Here is a 17398-nt window from a genome sequence, read left to right on the forward strand (position 1 = left end):
CTGTCCTATTCAAGCCTCTGGTTTAACAGGTAAGAAGAGAGAAATATCTGAATAAGTTGTCTCACAGACAAAAGTTGGCTGTAGTTAGTATGAATCTGGCAGACGTATGCCAATGCTACACTGCCTTAAATGGGAAACAGAGAACCAGACCTCTGCATTACTGCAGCACGGCTTTGATTAAGAGCAGACCAGTCTGCCTGTGGTTGGTTCTGAGCCACAGCCAAGTCCAATTCGGGGATTACATTGTTAATACTCTGTTATGATGCGTTTTTGTTTTTCCTCACTCTTGCTGCTCCAGCTAAGGGTTTTAATTAACAAAAGGCAGGATGCATTGATAAAAGTGTTGTGTTTTCTCTTACATTTATAAATACATTTACAGTTACATTTTTTGTTAAAGTCAATGGTGAAGTGAGCCAGTCACTCTTTCACCATTTTTCACCCAATCACCATTTCACCATGTCCTGGTGAGATGTTAAATGTACAGTACAAAAAAAACGTGTTTTTCTTCTTTTTTTTCTTTTTGGAACAAAAGTTAATTGGGGCTCTCCCCTAATCTGCTCCTCCTTGTTTAGGTTCACTGCTACCATCTTTTGGCCAAAATAGAAATTGTATTCAAGATTAAAATGTTTTGTTTTGTTTTTTTTGTTTTTTTAATCTTAATCAAAAAGAATGTGCTGCATTACAATTATAATTATTATTATAATATTAACAACAGGTTTGATAATAGGATTAACTGAAATAAACGTTTTTAGTTTTCACTTAAATTGATCTTTAAAGATTTCTTTTAAAACTACCAAGAAATGATAGAACTTAGTCTCATAAAATTAAAAAAATAATAATAATTAAAAAATAATAATCAAGATTTCGTTAATGTTCGGCTATCAGCATCAAATTGCTAAAAAAAAACAAAAAAAAAAACAACAAAAAAACACGTCCGTTTTCTGAAAACACGAAGAGGGTGAACGGCGAGACAAATTGTCCTTCTTTACTAGCCGTAAGTGACGTCATCAAAACAAGCCAGCCCGAGCAGCATGAAGCTGCTGCCACATTGGGAGTCTTGACCTTCTCAAATAATTCCTTTAAAATTGTGTTGGTGAGCATTTTATGCACGTACTATCTTTGATGGCCACTTGCGTAACTGTCAGTTAAATCTGATCGTCTGTTTAATTCTATATATATTTTAAATCTACAGTAAAGTTAGAACTATCGTTAGCATCAGTTAGCTAACTGAAGCCCCCGGTGAATTCACATTTACTCTGTTTGCCTCCTGATTGAGAGAGATTTTTTTTTTATCTTCTATAATACAAATTTTATGGATAAATTGATGCTGACATAACACACACCAGGGAGACACTGTTATTATGCGAACATTTGTTCAGTTCAGTGTACACGCGCTCACTTTTACACAGTTAATTTACTAATTAAGTCTTATCCGCAGTTTTGGATATTAACTTGCAATTACAATTGCATTAATGCCTGTTTGTTTTTCCTTCTCAGACTTTAGACGACTCAGTATGTCAGTCAAACACGCGTCAGTCCATGCGAAATGGATCATCGGCAGAGTAATAGGGACCAAAATGTGCAAGACTGCCAAAGTGCGAGTTACCAGACTGGTTTTGGATCCTTACCTGCTCAAGGTAAAGTTTTATCTGCGAACGTCCACCGCTAATGAAGTATAAAAATTAAACTAAAGTGTTCGTTCTGCTCATTCTTGATAGTGATTAAAAATCTTAGAAAGATTCTAAATTTGTCCTTGGACGATCATTTTACAAAGCAGGTTTACCATAGACATATGTTTCAATGAATAATCTGCCATTTTAAAATACATCAAGTTTTCATTCTGAGAATATGCTTCAGGGTGCCAGGTTAGTCGGTATATATTTATAACACCTGCCTGTTACTTTGATAGTAACAAAGTATGTAATTGATAAATTTCACCCTGAAAAGACAGGCAATATTTTACTTTCAAATTAAAGTTTTTAAAATATTAAGTTGAAAACGGTGTTGTTTGCGCTATGATTTTGCAAATTTACAAGTTTTTCGGGACTTGATGGTTCTTTCCCCGTATCTTGTGTTATCTTTTCCACTCAATTGTGTTTTGCTAACAATATTATTTACTACTTGTACAGTACTACAACAAGAGGAAGACGTACTTTGCACATGATGCTCTGCAACACTGCACCGTGGGAGATATTGTCCTTCTCAAGGCTCTGCCTGAGCCAAGGTCCAAACACGTCAAGCATGAACTTGCAGAGATAGTCCACAAAGTTGGTCAGGTGGTCGACCCGCTCACAGGAAAACGAGTGGCAGGAACTGAGTTTGTGGAGTCTTTGACCGACTTTCCACTCAGCCCCAAAGAAGATATGAGTTTATCTGAAAAACTGCAGGAACTCAACATCTCTGCTGGGTCCAGTGACCTTGATGGCCCTGCAGCACAAAACCCCTGATCGTCATGGACCAGTAGCTTGTGTTATTTTTTTCTGTACATATGCTTTTTTTTGGTGTAAATTAACCACCCATCCATATGCACAGACAGCCAGAACGTGTTTGCCTCACACAGAATACTTCCGCAGTTTCATATTCATGACAAGAACTGTACAATTAAAGAAAAGAAGTGCTGTGATTAATAAACTATATACGTGCATTGTTTTCATTTTTTATTATGGTCAAACCATCTTAATGCTTCACTAAATCATTTTCGATATTGCAAGTGATGAGAAACTTTTTAATTAATTTAACAAGGTAGTCCATCATTTATCTGGCTTTTTTTTTTTCTCTTTGTTTTCCCAAGTTAGCAGAGAACATATGCTATTCGAATATGGCCAACCTGTATGTGTTTACTGAGTAATGGGACCACTTTTCCCCCACGCAAATGAATAAGTTAAAAGGTAATTTAATGCATATTTTATTCTGATTTAATCATGTAAAAACAATTGTTGAAAACGAACGGGTGTTTTTACTCACACTATAAGAATTTAAACTGACGTACGCTGTGGATATGATAGTAAAACACACGGTAGGTGACATTCACAAAGAGCCGCAACCCGTGCTAAGTTATCACGGACGTACGTCAGCTCCACCAGGAACTGCCTGGCTGGTCCTGCAGACCTTTCAAACAACCTTAGCCTAAGCTGACAGCGGCTAACTGGGGAAAGATGGCGACCCGGGTCCTTCAGAGAGTAGGCACTGGCCTCAAACACATGAAAAATGGGCTTCAGGCGGACGGACAAGTTATGGTGCTCACAAGGTCAGGATGACACGTCATGAACATCTACGGCCCGTGGAGGGGAAAGTGTAACCGAAAAGTATTGGAATCGCTACGCGGCTAATGCTAACGCTAAAGCTGACGCCAGCGTCAGGACGCTGGCTACGTTCACACCTCGGGGTAAATAACACAGCTAGCCTTTAGCTGTTTTGCACTGAACTCGCTAACTTTTCATCCACACTGACGGACCAGGGAAACAAAAACTAGACGTGACGCAACTTGTTTTTGACCCTCGTCCTGCCTGCGTGCCTCGAATTCGTGCGTGTTTTAATTGTGGTTGCAGCGTGCACTTATGGATTGTACAGATTTAACTAAGTTTCTGCATGAATAAAACTTGAAGGTCAAGTTGTCATGAAATACAGCCGAAGAGCGATGCTTTGTGTTTTGATTAGCGTCACACCCTGCGACTGTGTCGTATTATGTTGCATGAGACGGAACAGTTCAAGTGCTGCAAGTATAGCGGTAATATGCGGGGATTACGTTTCCAGTTTGAGCCCAAGTGCGATACCAGCATTTAAACTATTTGCAAAGTGACAGTTGCGTCTGCAACCGCATGAATACGAATGACTGCTTGTTTTCGTTTTGGTTGCTGCACCTTTTCTTGAGTTTGTCTGGTGAGACCTATTTCCAGTTCATGTAGGCGCGTCGTCTGTCTGCTAATCCTCGGGTTATGTGCTGTTAACAAATCTCACAGCCCTCTTTGTTGTAAACCCCCCCAAGCTAAGTTTTCTATGCAATGAGTCTTGGTTAGATATAACAAGGTGGTGGTGGGGGGGGGGCGCTCGTCTTCGGAAATACACACAGTCGAAAAAAGGTGACTCAATTTGCTCTGCATGTAGCAAAGAAATTGGTGTAATTGGACTAGAGAGACTTATTGAAGTACACATTGTAAGGCAACGAGGGGGAATTGTGTCCAACCTCTTGTTTCTCCTCTGCCTCTCTCTTCTGATTGCAACAGGGGCCTTGTGGCGTTCCGTGAAGACAGCTGGTTCAAGTCTCTGTTTGTCAGGAAGGTCGACCCCAGGAAAGACGCTCACTCGCATCTGCTCGCCAAGAAGGAGGACAACAATCTTTACAAAATACAATGTTGGTATCGATCCAGCTGTTTGTACCAGTGTTATAATGCTACACTGGAACTGTGACTGTTTACACTTTTCATAAGGGTACAGATGTTTGTTGCCCTTCTTCAACATTTTCCAAGGCAAAGTTTAATGGTGTATTTCTTCTTTGTACTTGTATCGGTCCAGTTCACAATGTCAAGCCAGAGTGCCTTGATGCCTACAATGAACTTTGGTGAGATTTGCTTGTTTAAAAAAAACCTAAAGAACTTCATTCGGACACCAGGAACTTTTGTTGGTGACTTGTGTGTGGCTGTGTTTTCCTTCTTTAGTGAGGATGTTTTGCCTTCAATTCACGCTGACCCTGAATACCCCTGTGAGCTTGTGGGCACATGGAACACATGGTACGGAGAACAGGATCAAGCAGGTGAGACTAAAAATCCAGAAAAAAAGAAATTGCAGCTCGACTATACAGTGGTTGTTATTGTACCTTCCTGGTTTATTTTACAATAAATATGTGCTTTCCAAATTTAAAGTATAATAGTATTTGTATAGCATTTATTATCCAAAGTAATCCTTCTTTTGCAGTTTAAATCTTTATTGTAACATGAGCCATAGTCCATCATAGTTAATTATAGCCGCGTTGCCTTTTTTCCTGGCTGCTGTCCATTTTGTCCCTGTGGTGACATTTATCTGTCCTCATTTGTAAAGTGAGTCCAATGTTTCATCCTGGTAATATTAGAAGCCTCCGTAAAAAGAATCTTAAATACCCACATGTACAGCTCACACGTATTGAATCATACAACATTCTGTATTAGTGACCACACATCAGAAGGTTTACAGTACACATCCACCAGATGATGTTTGAGAAATTAGTTCAGTTCTTCCTCATCTGTTACAGTGCACTTGTGGAGATATCGGGGAGGATATCCGGCTCTCACTGAAGTCATGAACAAACTCAGGCAGAATAAGGTAGCGCCTGATGACATGGGTTTTTGATTCACACATTATCTGACACGGCATCTCATTCATTGTCATTCATCATTGTTTCTTTGGGACTGAACTCGCTTAATAAAGCATTGATGTTGTCCTTGTAGAAGTTCATGGACTACCGAACTGAGAGAGGGAAGATGCTGCTGTCTCGTAGGAACCAGCTGCTGCTAGAGTTCAGTTTCTGGGACGAGCCGGTCCCTCGCTCAGGATCAAACATCTACGAACTGCGCTCCTACCAACTCAGGGTAAGGTTGTTCTTGTGTAGTTTATATTTGGTATATAAAATTGATTTAATTGCACTTTTGATGTGAATAATGTCCTTCTCTGCATTAAACAATTCCTTTGCATCTTTTTTTTTTTTATCATTCATTTCCCAGCCAGGGACAATGATTGAGTGGGGAAATTACTGGTGAGCTACATTTTGTTTTTATTTAAAGTGTAACAATAATTTTGTGGTGTTTATTTTGTCATTCATTAGGTCTTATTATTCTTTCTTTTTTTATTAACTTTGAAGCAACCATTTTAAATTTCCTCTCAATTACGTTATTGGTTTTGCAGAATGTATCGAGAGAATATGTCAACTGTATGCCTCTATCTGATTACTTTTAATGAATGGGAATTTATTTGTGTTGATGAACTCATACCAAACCTGCTCTGAGGATTAAAGTATATACAGGTTGAACTTGAAAAATTAAATATATTCTAATTTCAACAAAATTATTCTGCCAATAAATTTCAGTTTCACTTTAATTTGCTGCTTTGTTTTAAATAGCGAACGCTACGTTATCCACGGTTTGTTGACCTATTAGTTTAACACAATTTTTTTGTTGCTGTGCTGTGCAGGGCGCGTGCCATTGAAATTCGACAGCAGAACCAAGAGGCTGTGGGAGGCTTTTTCTCCCAGATTGGAAGTCTGTACACGGTTCACCATTTATGGGGTGAGAAATTCTTCCACCTTTTTATTGAGTTGTGAGTGTCAGTTTCTTCTCAAACTCTAATCCACGTCATTTAATGCATGTGATTTTTTTTTTTTCCTCCGATCAAAATGCACCACCACAGCCTACAAAGACCTTCAGTCCAGAGAAGACACCAGAAATGCAGCCTGGCAACGTGATGGCTGGGATGAGATTGTCTATTACACAGGTCAGTGTTTATGTAACTGATGGCTTTTAGGACAATATTGGCATAATGATGCAGCATCATCAATAGCATGATGGCATGAAATGAAGAGGTGCTACACTTAGTTGGTTTTGAAAGGCCACTTATGGAGCAAATACCTCAAGGAAAGATAAGGAATTTAACTCAAGGAAAATAGAGGTGCACAATGCACAGCGCTGCAGGCTTATGTGGGCTGGTTGCCACGGCTTGCAAGAGATCAAGGGCAGTTTGTTTTCATGCCACAAATGAACCACACTACAGTTCATTGTGAGCGCACCATGGCGACCTCTTCTAGGAGGTCTCGACCTGGTTGTTTTGATCCAGGTGCATCTATTGTATTATACTCAAGCCCAAAAAACTATACTGATGTTTAATATGATCCCTTTTAAACCAGACCAAACAGTTTAAAGTTGCATAAAATTAATTTGGTTTTATTTCTGTTTCTTTTTTTCACATTGGTACCTTGAAATGTAAGACTGTTTTCTTGTTATTCATCCCCGCAGTCCCTCTTATTCAGCACATGGAATCTAGAATAATGATTCCCATGAAGAATTCACCCCTGCAGTAACCAGAATCTCCTGAGGACCTTCCTGAACAACTGCAGAGCGTTACCAACCACTAGGGGGCGCACTTACATGGAAAATCTCCATATCAACAAGCTCTTACAGTTTTGGTTTTCTTTCTTTTAGTTTATTTTTTCCTGACTTTCTTTTTGTTTTGGCCTAGATTGATCTGTGTCAGATGATGAGCTTAATGATTCTCCCGACATGCTGCGGTTACTGTGTTACTGATTAATGAATGCAAAGTGTTCAGACGAGCATTTCATTTGTCATGCTCTTACTTGTTACTGTCCATCATTGAGTCAGATTTTAAACGGTTTGGCTTTTTTTTTTTTTTTAGTGTAAGATCAAGACTTCTTTTAGCTGTGGTTAAATGTAGCGATACGAGTTGGAGATGTGGATGAAGCATTTAGCACTACTAGTGCTGGTCACAGGGGGCTAAATGTCATGTGATCAAAGGTTACGAATGAAAACTTCACATGACTCATTTGGCCTGCTGAATTAGCAGTCAAGTCAATCCAAAGGTCCCATTTCATTCAATTTTTCAATTTCATTCTATCAATCAATCGACCAATTAATTTAAAGACAAAACATTTCAAATGTGAAAGGTGATGGTCAGTTTTTCAAAGAGAAACGTGACGTTTACAAGTGTGTGCACAACATGCAATAAAACAGGTTACGGAATTTTTATTTCAACATGATTTGGATGTCGGTGGTGTTATTAACTCAGTTGTGAGGACGCACAAATATTTGCAAGCGTCACGCTGTCAGACCATTTTGAAACAATACGATGAATGTTGTCAACTTACCTTGTGAAGGATCCCTTCAAAGATGAATGCGACTCGTTTGTTTTTTTCCCTTTAGGAAAGTGACCATGCGGCCTCATAGGCAGTGCTTCTGTCTGGGTGATTGTGTACTCTGAGATTCATGTTGGCTTTTGGTTTGGTCGGATTGTAGAGTTAAAACTTATTGGCCAAGCCTGAGCAATTAGTCTTTCATGTCTGTAAATGCAATGAACAGTCTAGCTTATTTCATGTGGATTGGATTGGAGAGGCATAGTATCTCAATGTGGTGAATGTGAATCGCAGAGGTTTAATAATGACTAGTAGCTGTACATAACAAATTAAAACTGATGAAAATGTTTGCCTGTGATTTTTTTTGGTGTGTATTTTTGTTTTTGAAAATGAAAGAGTTGCCTGTCATAATTATTATTATTTTCGTATTTTGCAGTGTGTTTACCTTGACTGGGAATGTATATTGTCTAAATGAAAATCGTGATGTAGCATTACATAGAAGCAGATCATGAATAGGCGCGCTGCGTAGGGCGTGACTTGTTACCTTCATGAAAATCGGTGGCAGTAAACTTTCTGAAGAGGAGACGCAGACGACTTCACACAGTCTTCTTTCCACCGATAAAATATCGTCAAGATCAAGCTGAAATAGAAAAACAAAGGATGTATCTGCCGTGTCCCCAGTCTTTAAATTCTGAACAGCAAAAAATGAAATAAATAAATCTAAATAGTAAATCTACGTGTTCGGGCTAAAGTACAAAGCATGTTCCATTCATTTTTATTATTCCTGAATTATTGCGTCTAAATTCTTTATCTCGCGTTATTAAACTCCAAAAATAGTGGCTAAAATCACACCAGCTATGACTATTTTGTGTATACATAAGCACGGGACGCGGGAAGCTGCGGATACTAGAATGTCCGAGTGTACACGCCTTACGTGAACATATCACGAGAACACGTGTTGGAGCCTTCTGGAAGCGACTTTCTTTCCGGGCCCGACCACAGTGCCGCCGGTACTTTATTCTTTTACTCGGCTGCTCGTGCTGCATCACCATGGCTGCGGTCAAAGCTCTCAACCCGAAAGCGGAGGTAGCCAGGGCCCAGGCTGCCTTGGCAGTGAACATCAGTGCCGCCCGGGGGCTTCAGGATGTGCTGAGAAGTAACCTGGGACCGAAGGGGACCATGAAAATGTGAGCGCCGCTACAGCCCTTTGTGCAGCACGCCTGCTAAGCTAACGCTGCTAATGGCTAACGGGTAGCTGCTGTTACCGCTAGTGTAAATATAGTCACGCTGACGATGCCTTATTCTGCTGCTAGTACGTAGAAGTGTGGGAATGATCATGTTTACCAGTCTCATCGCACCGAACGTGAAAAGAAAAAAAAATCCCTGACTAATAAGACCATAGTTGGATATTGTCTTTTTCCGGTGCACGTTGCCATCCATGCGCAGTCATCGTCGCAGTAGGGTTGACAGCCACCTAGCTAGCGCTAGCTTCTTAGTTTTAGCGAGGCTACCGGATTATGATAATTCTGACACCATTAGAAACCGTTCCATGTATCCCCTTTATCAGATTAATATTCCCTTTGCATTTAATTTGAGTTTACACGACTAGTGGTACGAAGAATGATAAGGCTTTTGACGATCACGTTATTGCTCCGCCTCAGAAAGTTGAGACTGTAGATTCTGTTTTAAAAATAAATATTATTTATATGAATCTTTAAATACAATGTTTCATACTTTTAATACCTATTGTTTGTGGACACGAAATGACGACTTCACCTGTGTATTGATGATGCGCAAGTGATATTTATAGTCTTAACTGTTTTTTTGGGGTGGGGGTCTACAGGCTGGTGTCTGGTGCAGGAGACATAAAGCTGACCAAAGATGGCAATGTCCTGTTACATGAAATGGTAAGAGGGACTTTACAGTCAAATGATCCTTCTTCCTCTTCTGTTCTCTCCTCCATATTGTTGTGGTGGGTTTCTTCTCAAAAAGATGGCCACACCCCTATTTTGTGTCACTGCCATTTAGCCTGAATTATGTTCCAACGTCAGTAAATGAGCCAAAAACTCTACTATTGAAATAAACAAGACAGTTTTGTTGACTGTTGCAACAAAATGGTAATTTGAGTTTTTTTTTCCATATAATTTGCTTTTTGTAATTGTTCTTTCGTCCATTTTTTTTTTCTTCTTTTTTTTTTACAGCAAATCCAGCACCCAACAGCATCTCTCATTGCCAAGGTGGCCACAGCACAGGATGACATCACTGGCGATGGGACCACTTCCAATGTCCTCATCATTGGAGAACTGCTTAAACAGGCTGACCTCTACATATCAGAGGTAAATCATGCACCCCTTACCAGTGATCCATGGGTTTCTCAGATTATCCACTACTGTGTCTTTTAGAATCCAAAACTGACAATTTATTCGACATGGAATTTACATGGCATTAGTGAAGGAGACTTCATATTCGTAAAATAACTTGTTACCTCTCACTGCAGGGCCTCCATCCAAGAATCATTGCCGAGGGTTTTGAGGCAGCAAGCCATAAAGCCGCAGCTGCTCTTGAGGAGCTGAAGGTGGCTCGGGAAATGGACAGAGAGACACTCATCAGTGTAGCACGCACCTCCCTCAGGACCAAGGTCCACAAAGAGCTGGCCGACCTGCTTACTGAGGTGAGACATGAGAAAACGGCTCGGTGAATGTAGATCTTAGAGTTAACATCTGGTCATGTTGTTCCGAAATATTTAGTCTTAAATGTTTTTTCCCCCAAATGAATGTACTTTTAAATCTTACATAATTCTGTGGAAGCCAGTTGCAGTTGATTATTTTTTTGATTTTGAATTCTGTTTCAATAGGGAGCTCATTTCTAAGTCATTCTAATGGTTGTTAATGTGACACATTTGTCTGCAGGCTGTAGTGGATGCTGTGATGGCCATTGCTAAACCCAATGAGGACATTGACTTGTACATGGTTGAAATCATGATGATGAAGCATAAGACCGACTGCGATACACAGTGAGTCACACAGTGAACGCTTAAACCAAGGCATAAATATATTTTCTGGTTAAGTTCTCAGGAGGAATGTTTTGGTCCCAGTGCGTTAAACTTTGCTCCTCTTCTCACCTTTTCTCTTAAGACTGATAAAAGGCCTGGTGTTGGATCATGGTGCCCGACACCCAGACATGAAGAAGAGGGTTGAGGATGCCTACGTGTTGACCTGCAACGTCTCTCTGGAGTATGAAAAGACGGAGGTCAACTCTGGCTTCTTCTACAAGAGTGCCAACGAGAGGGAGAAGCTTGTGAGTGCAGAGAGGAAGTTCATTGAGGATCGCGTGCAGAAGATCATCGCACTGAAAAACAAAGTCTGTCCAAATGACGATAAAGGGTTTGTCGTCATTAACCAGAAGGTATGTCTGACAAATAAAGTCAAACAACAACAGTGGACATTGCTGAGCGCTGCCTTTTCTTTTAATTGATTAAGATTGTAAAATGCGCTGCATCCTCCACATTTGCACAGTGAACACCCAAGGATGCCAGTGTGGCTCCCCCTGGTCACTTTGATCTGTGCCAGATTAAATCAGATTTGTACCTCTGCATGAGGGGAGTTCTTTCCTCCGTTCACGTATTCAACAAATCAGGATAGACATTGCACAGAAAAATGCAATAAATAGTTTATGTTGTTTGAACGGATTATAAATAAGAGGTGCCTTTGTCTTTATCATCCAGGGTATCGACCCATTTTCCTTGGATGCGCTTGCCAAGGCAGGCATTGTTGCTCTGCGCAGGGCCAAGAGGAGGAACATGGAAAGGTAAAAAAACGGATTAAATGGTCACAGGTTTTCAGCTCAAAGGTGTCGCTTGCAGTTTTGAGGAAGCTGAAATGAGTTTCTTTACTGTTGATCTGCTCATCAAAATGTTAAGCAAAATTAAAACACACCTAAGTTGAATGAAGATGTTACTCAAACCTGGCTACATATCAAGGATGAAGTGCAGTTCTCCGAGAGCGCTGAAAATGAGTCAGGAAGCACCAATTAGAAAATGTTTAAAATTAAAAAAATAAATAATTTTCATTTGTTTATAAAATAACATAGATATGGGGGAATGTGGTTGTGATGTGTGCACAGAGAACACCCAGGGATGCTACTGTGGCTCTCTCTGGTCTTTAATGTCTGTGCAACAGTAATTCTGGTCATTTCCTCTGCATTATGAGAGCTTCAGTCTCTCCTACATGTATTCAGATGACCAGAACAAGTTGCGTCTCTTTCCTCAGTTTGGTTCTAAAACGTTACAATAATGAGACTAATGGATTCCTCTGCTACTACTTGCCAGGCTCTCCCTCGCCTGTGGAGGCATCGCCATGAATTCTGTTGAGGACCTCACACCAGAGTGTTTGGGGAAAGCTGGTTTAGTCTACGAACACACACTGGTGGGTTTGCCAGTAGACGCAACCGATGAGCACTTTGTATTTACAGTGTCTTCAGAATGTTTGAATGCATTATTGTCAAAAATGCCAAGGAAGAATTGTTCATTTTCTCTAAACCGTTTTACAGGGAGAGGAAAAGTTCACATTCATTGAGAAGTGTGGGAACCCTCGTTCAGTCACCCTGCTGGTGAAGGGACCCAACAAACACACCCTCATGCAGATCAAAGATGCCATCAGGGATGGTTTACGGGCAGTCAAGAACGCCATTGAAGATGGTGAGAGCAGTGATAATGGCTCATATATTGCTTTTTATTTTATGTTGTCCTTCCTTCCTTAATATCCATTTTTACATTTTAATATTTTTTTTGTAGATGACCGACTCGGATTATTATATATATATTATATTATTTTTTCTTTTGTAAAATAGAACACCGAGGCACACTAGTGTGGCTCTCTGGCCTCTCTTGTTGAATCTGGTCTTTTCCTCCGCATTTTGGGAGTCTCCCTCATATATATTCAGTTAATAAGAACGACATCTACTGAGTAAACTTTTGAAAGTTAGTGTCATAGGCCTTGTTCTACTCTACGCTGCCTGTGTTGTGTTCTTACCATCCCTGTTTTTCATGTCGTCAGGTTGCGTTGTGCCTGGAGCAGGAGCTTTCGAGGTGGCCGTGGCAGATGCTCTGGTAAAACACAAGCCCAACGTCAAAGGCAGAGCTCAGCTGGGAGTCCAAGCATTTGCAGATGCTCTCCTAGTTATTCCCAAGGTTAGAGCATTTTCCAGCCTATGTTAACCTGATGTATTCTCTGTAACCAATGTATCTTGTAAAAAAATTAGGATCCTCTAAACTAACAAATCGACTTCCTTGTTATTTTTTTTCAGGTTTTAGCCCAGAACTCTGGCTATGACCCACAAGAGACACTGCTAAAACTGCAGACGGAGTACAAAGAGTCTGGTCAGCTGGTCGGCGTTGACCTTAGCACAGGTCTGAACCTTTGCACAAACACACAACATTAACAGGTTTATGCGCCATATGCATTGATGCTTTAAGTTGAAATTTCCTGTTTTTCAGCCTCAACACAAGTAAAAGTTTTTTCTTATGTCTGTGATTTTCAGGAGAGCCCATGGTGGCAGGAGAAGCAGGTGTGTGGGACAATTACAGCGTCAAGAAACAGCTCCTCCATTCATGGTAGGTTTTGGCATTGACTAGAGGTGGAAGTCGTCTTTTTCTTTTTCATGAGTTTTAAGAGACGGTTGATTTCTCTTACAGCACGGTGATCGCCAGCAACGTCCTGTTGGTAGATGAGATCCTGCGAGCTGGAATGTCCTCACTGAAAGGCTAAGTGAAGAAGCTGTAGCTGTCATCATACTTACTCCTTGGGATTGTTGTTACCTGGAGATTTGGTCAACATGCTCCCACCGTCGCAACTCCGAAGCACCCCAGTCCGATCGAGAGACTGCTGTGAACACCTTGCCATCATTCACAGCATTTGTCAGAAACCATTGTCATCCATTGTTCGTCATGGTTTTTTCATGGATTTGTCATTGCCTCCCTCTGATTGGTTTATTTATACCCTTTGTTAAAAGCACTGACCTCTGCAACTTAGTTTTGTTTCTACCATTAAAAGGGTTTCTTGGCTTCTGAAGTATTCCACTTTGTCTTTTTCTCTGCAAACACTGCACCCCCTATTAAGTCATGTTAATGTTACTTAAACTATAAGTAGACTGTCTACATAAAAGCAATTTTGAGTCTTGCGTTTGTGAAGAAAATACTATCAAGATTTGCAAATATATATTTGGGCAGATTTTACTAATATGCGAAACAGTCATGTAAGGTAATTATAATTTGTAGTTAATTATTTAACATAAACAACTTCTGTACCAATAAGTAGGAACTCAAGTGAATTATTTGCTTAATCTTTCGAAGACGTACTGTCTTTTAAAGGTGATAAAAAAAAATCACAGCATTAAGTGGCAGTAATTTAATATTCTTTTACAACAAAGTTGTCTTCGTGTTTGCTTTTGCTACGTCTGCATTTCCGTCACTTTAGTTGACACTAAATTGTGGTAGAGATATAATTTGTCTAACCTTTGATAAACTACTGGATTTTAGAAACGATGTACAAAGACGATAGGGGAGCGGTCGGGCAAAAGCGGAACTAATGTTATCGCCCGGAACCTTTCTTTCATCGGACATTTCCGTTGCAACGAAAAACTATGTATCCTAGAAACAGTAGTAAATTTCGCCCTTTTGGCTGTCAGAAGGTATGAAATGTGTCTCCTTAAGTAGCTCACAAACGTATATTTGTTAGTTGTGTTGAGTTCGTTGTTGTTGAACTTTGCTAGTCAAAAATGAACGTTGAACTGGTCACCCTGCTGTGCACTACGTGCTTAGTGGCAGCAACGGGTAAGAAATCCCGACTTTTTAAACTCATTAATACTTGATGGTCATGAAAACGTTTCACCGTGTCACTGTGTTAAACATGTTCCTTCCTGTTGAGCAGCAGCAGATGAGATGGTGAACATACCGGGTGGAAAGATGTTAATGGGAACCAGTGCAGCCGATGGAAAAGATGGGGAGTCCCCCACCAAGGAAGTGAAAATAAAGCCTTTTAAAATTGACAAATACCCTGTCACAAATGCTGATTTCAGGTAAAATAAAGTAAACATCTGATCGGTCCTGGAATGTGCTTTACAATACATATCCCATGAGTTCTCTCATAGAGCTTTCTTCTCCTTTACACCACAGGGAGTTTGTGAGGGACCAAAAATACAAAACAGAAGCCGAGAAGTTTGGTTGGAGTTTTGTGTTTCAAGACTTCGTGTCAGATGAGCTGAAGAGCAAAGTCACACAGACGATTCAGGTTCTGGGATTTTGGAAAAATTAATCAAAAAAAAAAATATATCATCAGTTAGTAGCTCCTGTTAGTGTATTTACATGAGCATTAACTTAATTATACAACACTGTATTTGTAATTGTTTTGCTAATTTTCCAGTGTTTCTAACTTTCAGTCTGCTCCATGGTGGTTGCCTGTAGAGCGGGTGTTTTGGCGACAGGTGAGTTCTTTTTTTTTGTTTTTTTATTTTTATTTTTATCTCTTCCATCTCTCCCAGCATGTTATCCACTGATCTTGCTTTCCTTTGACCTCCAACTGCTCAGCCGGCAGGACCTGGTTCAGGAATCCGGGAGCGGCTGAACTTCCCCGTGGTTCAGGTGAGCTGGAACGATGCTCAGGCCTTTTGTGGCTGGAAGGGCAAGAGACTACCCACGGAGGAAGAGTGGGAGTGGGCTGCACGTGGCGGCCTGCAAGGTAGAAATCATACACACTAAACTCACAAAACACACATGAAATCATCAAACATCTGTGCCACCATTAAAAATTATTTAACGTTTAATTTTAATGTCGACTGGTCTCTCACTGTGTAGTCTTGCCTTTTTTTCTTTTCTTTTGTTGCCTGTGTGTCTTGAAACTTCTGCATTTCAGGTAGGATTTACCCTTGGGGAAACAAGTTCCAGGTCAACAGAAGCAATCTGTGGCAGGTCAGGCTTCTGTGGCATGTGGCTTCATCATTTGCTAAGCTTATTTTCCCATGTAAAAGCCTCTAAATAAGGAGTAACATAGGTTGATTGGCTGGTTATGCCTGAGATATCTCTCGTCACACACTGACGGTTCTTTTACTTTTATCCACCCACTAGGGATCATTTCCAGAAAAAGACGGTGCTGGTGATGGATTCCATGGCGTTGCTCCTGTCACAGCATTTCCTCCACAGAATAGTTATGGTATTTATTTTTTGGTAAATGAATATCGTATTTAGAGGATTAAGAAGATGTGAGAAATGCATGGAGTGAAAAGCATGTTGAAGAAAAGTATTGAGACATAGTACAAGTAGTGGCTGCGATCTCTTCAATCCAAACTGGATCAAACTAAATGGTGGGATTCTTAATATGATGTAAAAAGTGATTATTATTTCTCCAGGACTTTATGACATGATGGGTAACACGTGGGAATGGACCTCCACGTCATTTCCAGGATCACAACCAATGTATGTACTGCGCGGTGCTTCTTGGATTGACACAGCTGATGGTTCAGCCAATCATAAGGCTCGTGTGACAACCAGGTAATTGGGTCCTACTTTTGAAATAGAGAAATGTAAGGGAGAGTAAAGAGCACCGTGCTCCTGACTGACTTCTGTGTGATTTGTTTCCTCCAGGATGGGGAACACCCCTGATTCCGCCTCTGATAACCTGGGCTTCAGGTGTGCTGCCAGTGATGGACAGACAGACAGAAAGAAAAAAGACAAAACAGAACTGTAGCAAGTCATCAGAGGTCAGATTTTTTTGGGGAAAGTGACATTAGTTTTCCACCTAAACAAAGGTGGTTCACTTCTTCTTATTTACATTGGAATACTTCTCTGTTGATGGTATTGATTGAAGAAAGGGGCCAGTAAAATTGCTATTACTTAGTATTGACAGTAAGTATTGATCTTAGCCGAGCACAATTTCTCCTGTGGAGAACGTCTTGAAATGCCTTGATAATGAATAAATATACTCATTCTGATTCTTAAAAATGAAGATTATTGTTTTTGCACAAAACAAAACAGAACATGCTAATAATTTTAAAGAAGCTAAAGAAGCTTGTTTAGAGCATTTAATGCCACAAACCAGTGGTACATAAATGAGTCCATCAGCCCCAATAGGTCTCCATCAATATTCTGTGAAGTGTCTTTTGCCCAGAGATCCAAATGTGACCAGAGAGTAAATCAAGTAATTTCTTTAGTCACAGCCTCCTCTAATCCCATCTTTGTGTTTTTGCTCTAGTTCTCATCACCACTGGCGACTTAAACTGATTCTGGAAACAAACACATGAAAATTCAAATTCAAAGTATGTTGAAACTTGAACTTATCTGTATGCCAGTAAAAGAGCATTTTGCGTTTTTTTTTTAATTCTCCTTAGCTTTCTCCTCTTTTTGCTCAATTATTTGATTTGCCTATTTATCCAGAATAACAAAACAAATGTATTTGAGTTCTGCCAAACATGACAGAACAGAGAGATCCATACCTTTATTTTTTTTTTATTTGTTTTTTGAGAAACAGTTGTGCTCCAGAGGTAGGCCTAAACAGAAATGATAACATCAAACAGTTGGTT

The 17398-nt window shown here is 40.1% G+C and overlaps 3 protein-coding genes and 1 non-coding gene across 5 annotated transcripts; all 4 read left to right on the plus strand.

Moving 5' to 3' along the window:
• Positions 1-2888: 2888 nt before the first annotated feature.
• LOC142891924 (protein NipSnap homolog 2-like) lies at positions 2889-8177 on the plus strand. The gene is made up of 10 exons (XM_076031861.1): positions 2889-3247; positions 4224-4351; positions 4513-4558; positions 4656-4750; positions 5225-5295; positions 5421-5561; positions 5694-5725; positions 6160-6254; positions 6376-6459; positions 6978-8177. Exons 1-10 carry the CDS (start codon positions 3156-3158, stop codon positions 7040-7042), a joined length of 849 nt encoding a protein of 282 aa, XP_075887976.1. The 5' UTR covers positions 2889-3155; the 3' UTR covers positions 7043-8177.
• A 620-nt stretch (positions 8178-8797) lies between these two features.
• Positions 8798-13896, plus strand: cct6a (chaperonin containing TCP1, subunit 6A (zeta 1)). The gene is made up of 13 exons (XM_076031859.1): positions 8798-9015; positions 9672-9735; positions 10030-10164; positions 10326-10499; positions 10738-10841; positions 10963-11233; positions 11553-11635; positions 12156-12252; positions 12377-12524; positions 12883-13016; positions 13133-13235; positions 13367-13439; positions 13521-13896. Exons 1-13 carry the CDS (start codon positions 8879-8881, stop codon positions 13591-13593), a joined length of 1596 nt encoding a protein of 531 aa, XP_075887974.1. The 5' UTR covers positions 8798-8878; the 3' UTR covers positions 13594-13896.
• LOC142892119 (small nucleolar RNA SNORA22) lies at positions 11943-12079 on the plus strand. The gene has a single exon (XR_012927369.1). It is a non-coding gene; the product is annotated as a small nucleolar RNA SNORA22 (small nucleolar RNA).
• Positions 13897-14431: 535 nt separating the features above from the next.
• Positions 14432-17191, plus strand: sumf2 (sulfatase modifying factor 2). Of its 2 annotated transcripts, none has more exons than XM_076031866.1 (9): positions 14432-14657; positions 14755-14902; positions 15000-15114; positions 15263-15307; positions 15411-15561; positions 15736-15791; positions 15948-16032; positions 16229-16370; positions 16464-17191. In XM_076031866.1, exons 1-9 carry the CDS (start codon positions 14603-14605, stop codon positions 16564-16566), a joined length of 900 nt encoding a protein of 299 aa, XP_075887981.1. In that variant the 5' UTR covers positions 14432-14602; the 3' UTR covers positions 16567-17191. The 2 variants fall into 2 exon arrangements, with proteins under 2 accessions (XP_075887981.1, XP_075887982.1); XM_076031867.1 differs by having other exon boundaries at positions 14758-14902.
• Positions 17192-17398: the final 207 nt, after the last annotated feature.

This window comes from Nelusetta ayraudi, unplaced genomic scaffold, assembly GCF_046127955.1.
Source record: "Nelusetta ayraudi isolate G7.1 ecotype Tasmania unplaced genomic scaffold, CSIRO-AGI_Nayr_v1 ptg000033l, whole genome shotgun sequence".
NCBI lineage: Eukaryota > Metazoa > Chordata > Actinopteri > Tetraodontiformes > Monacanthidae > Nelusetta > Nelusetta ayraudi.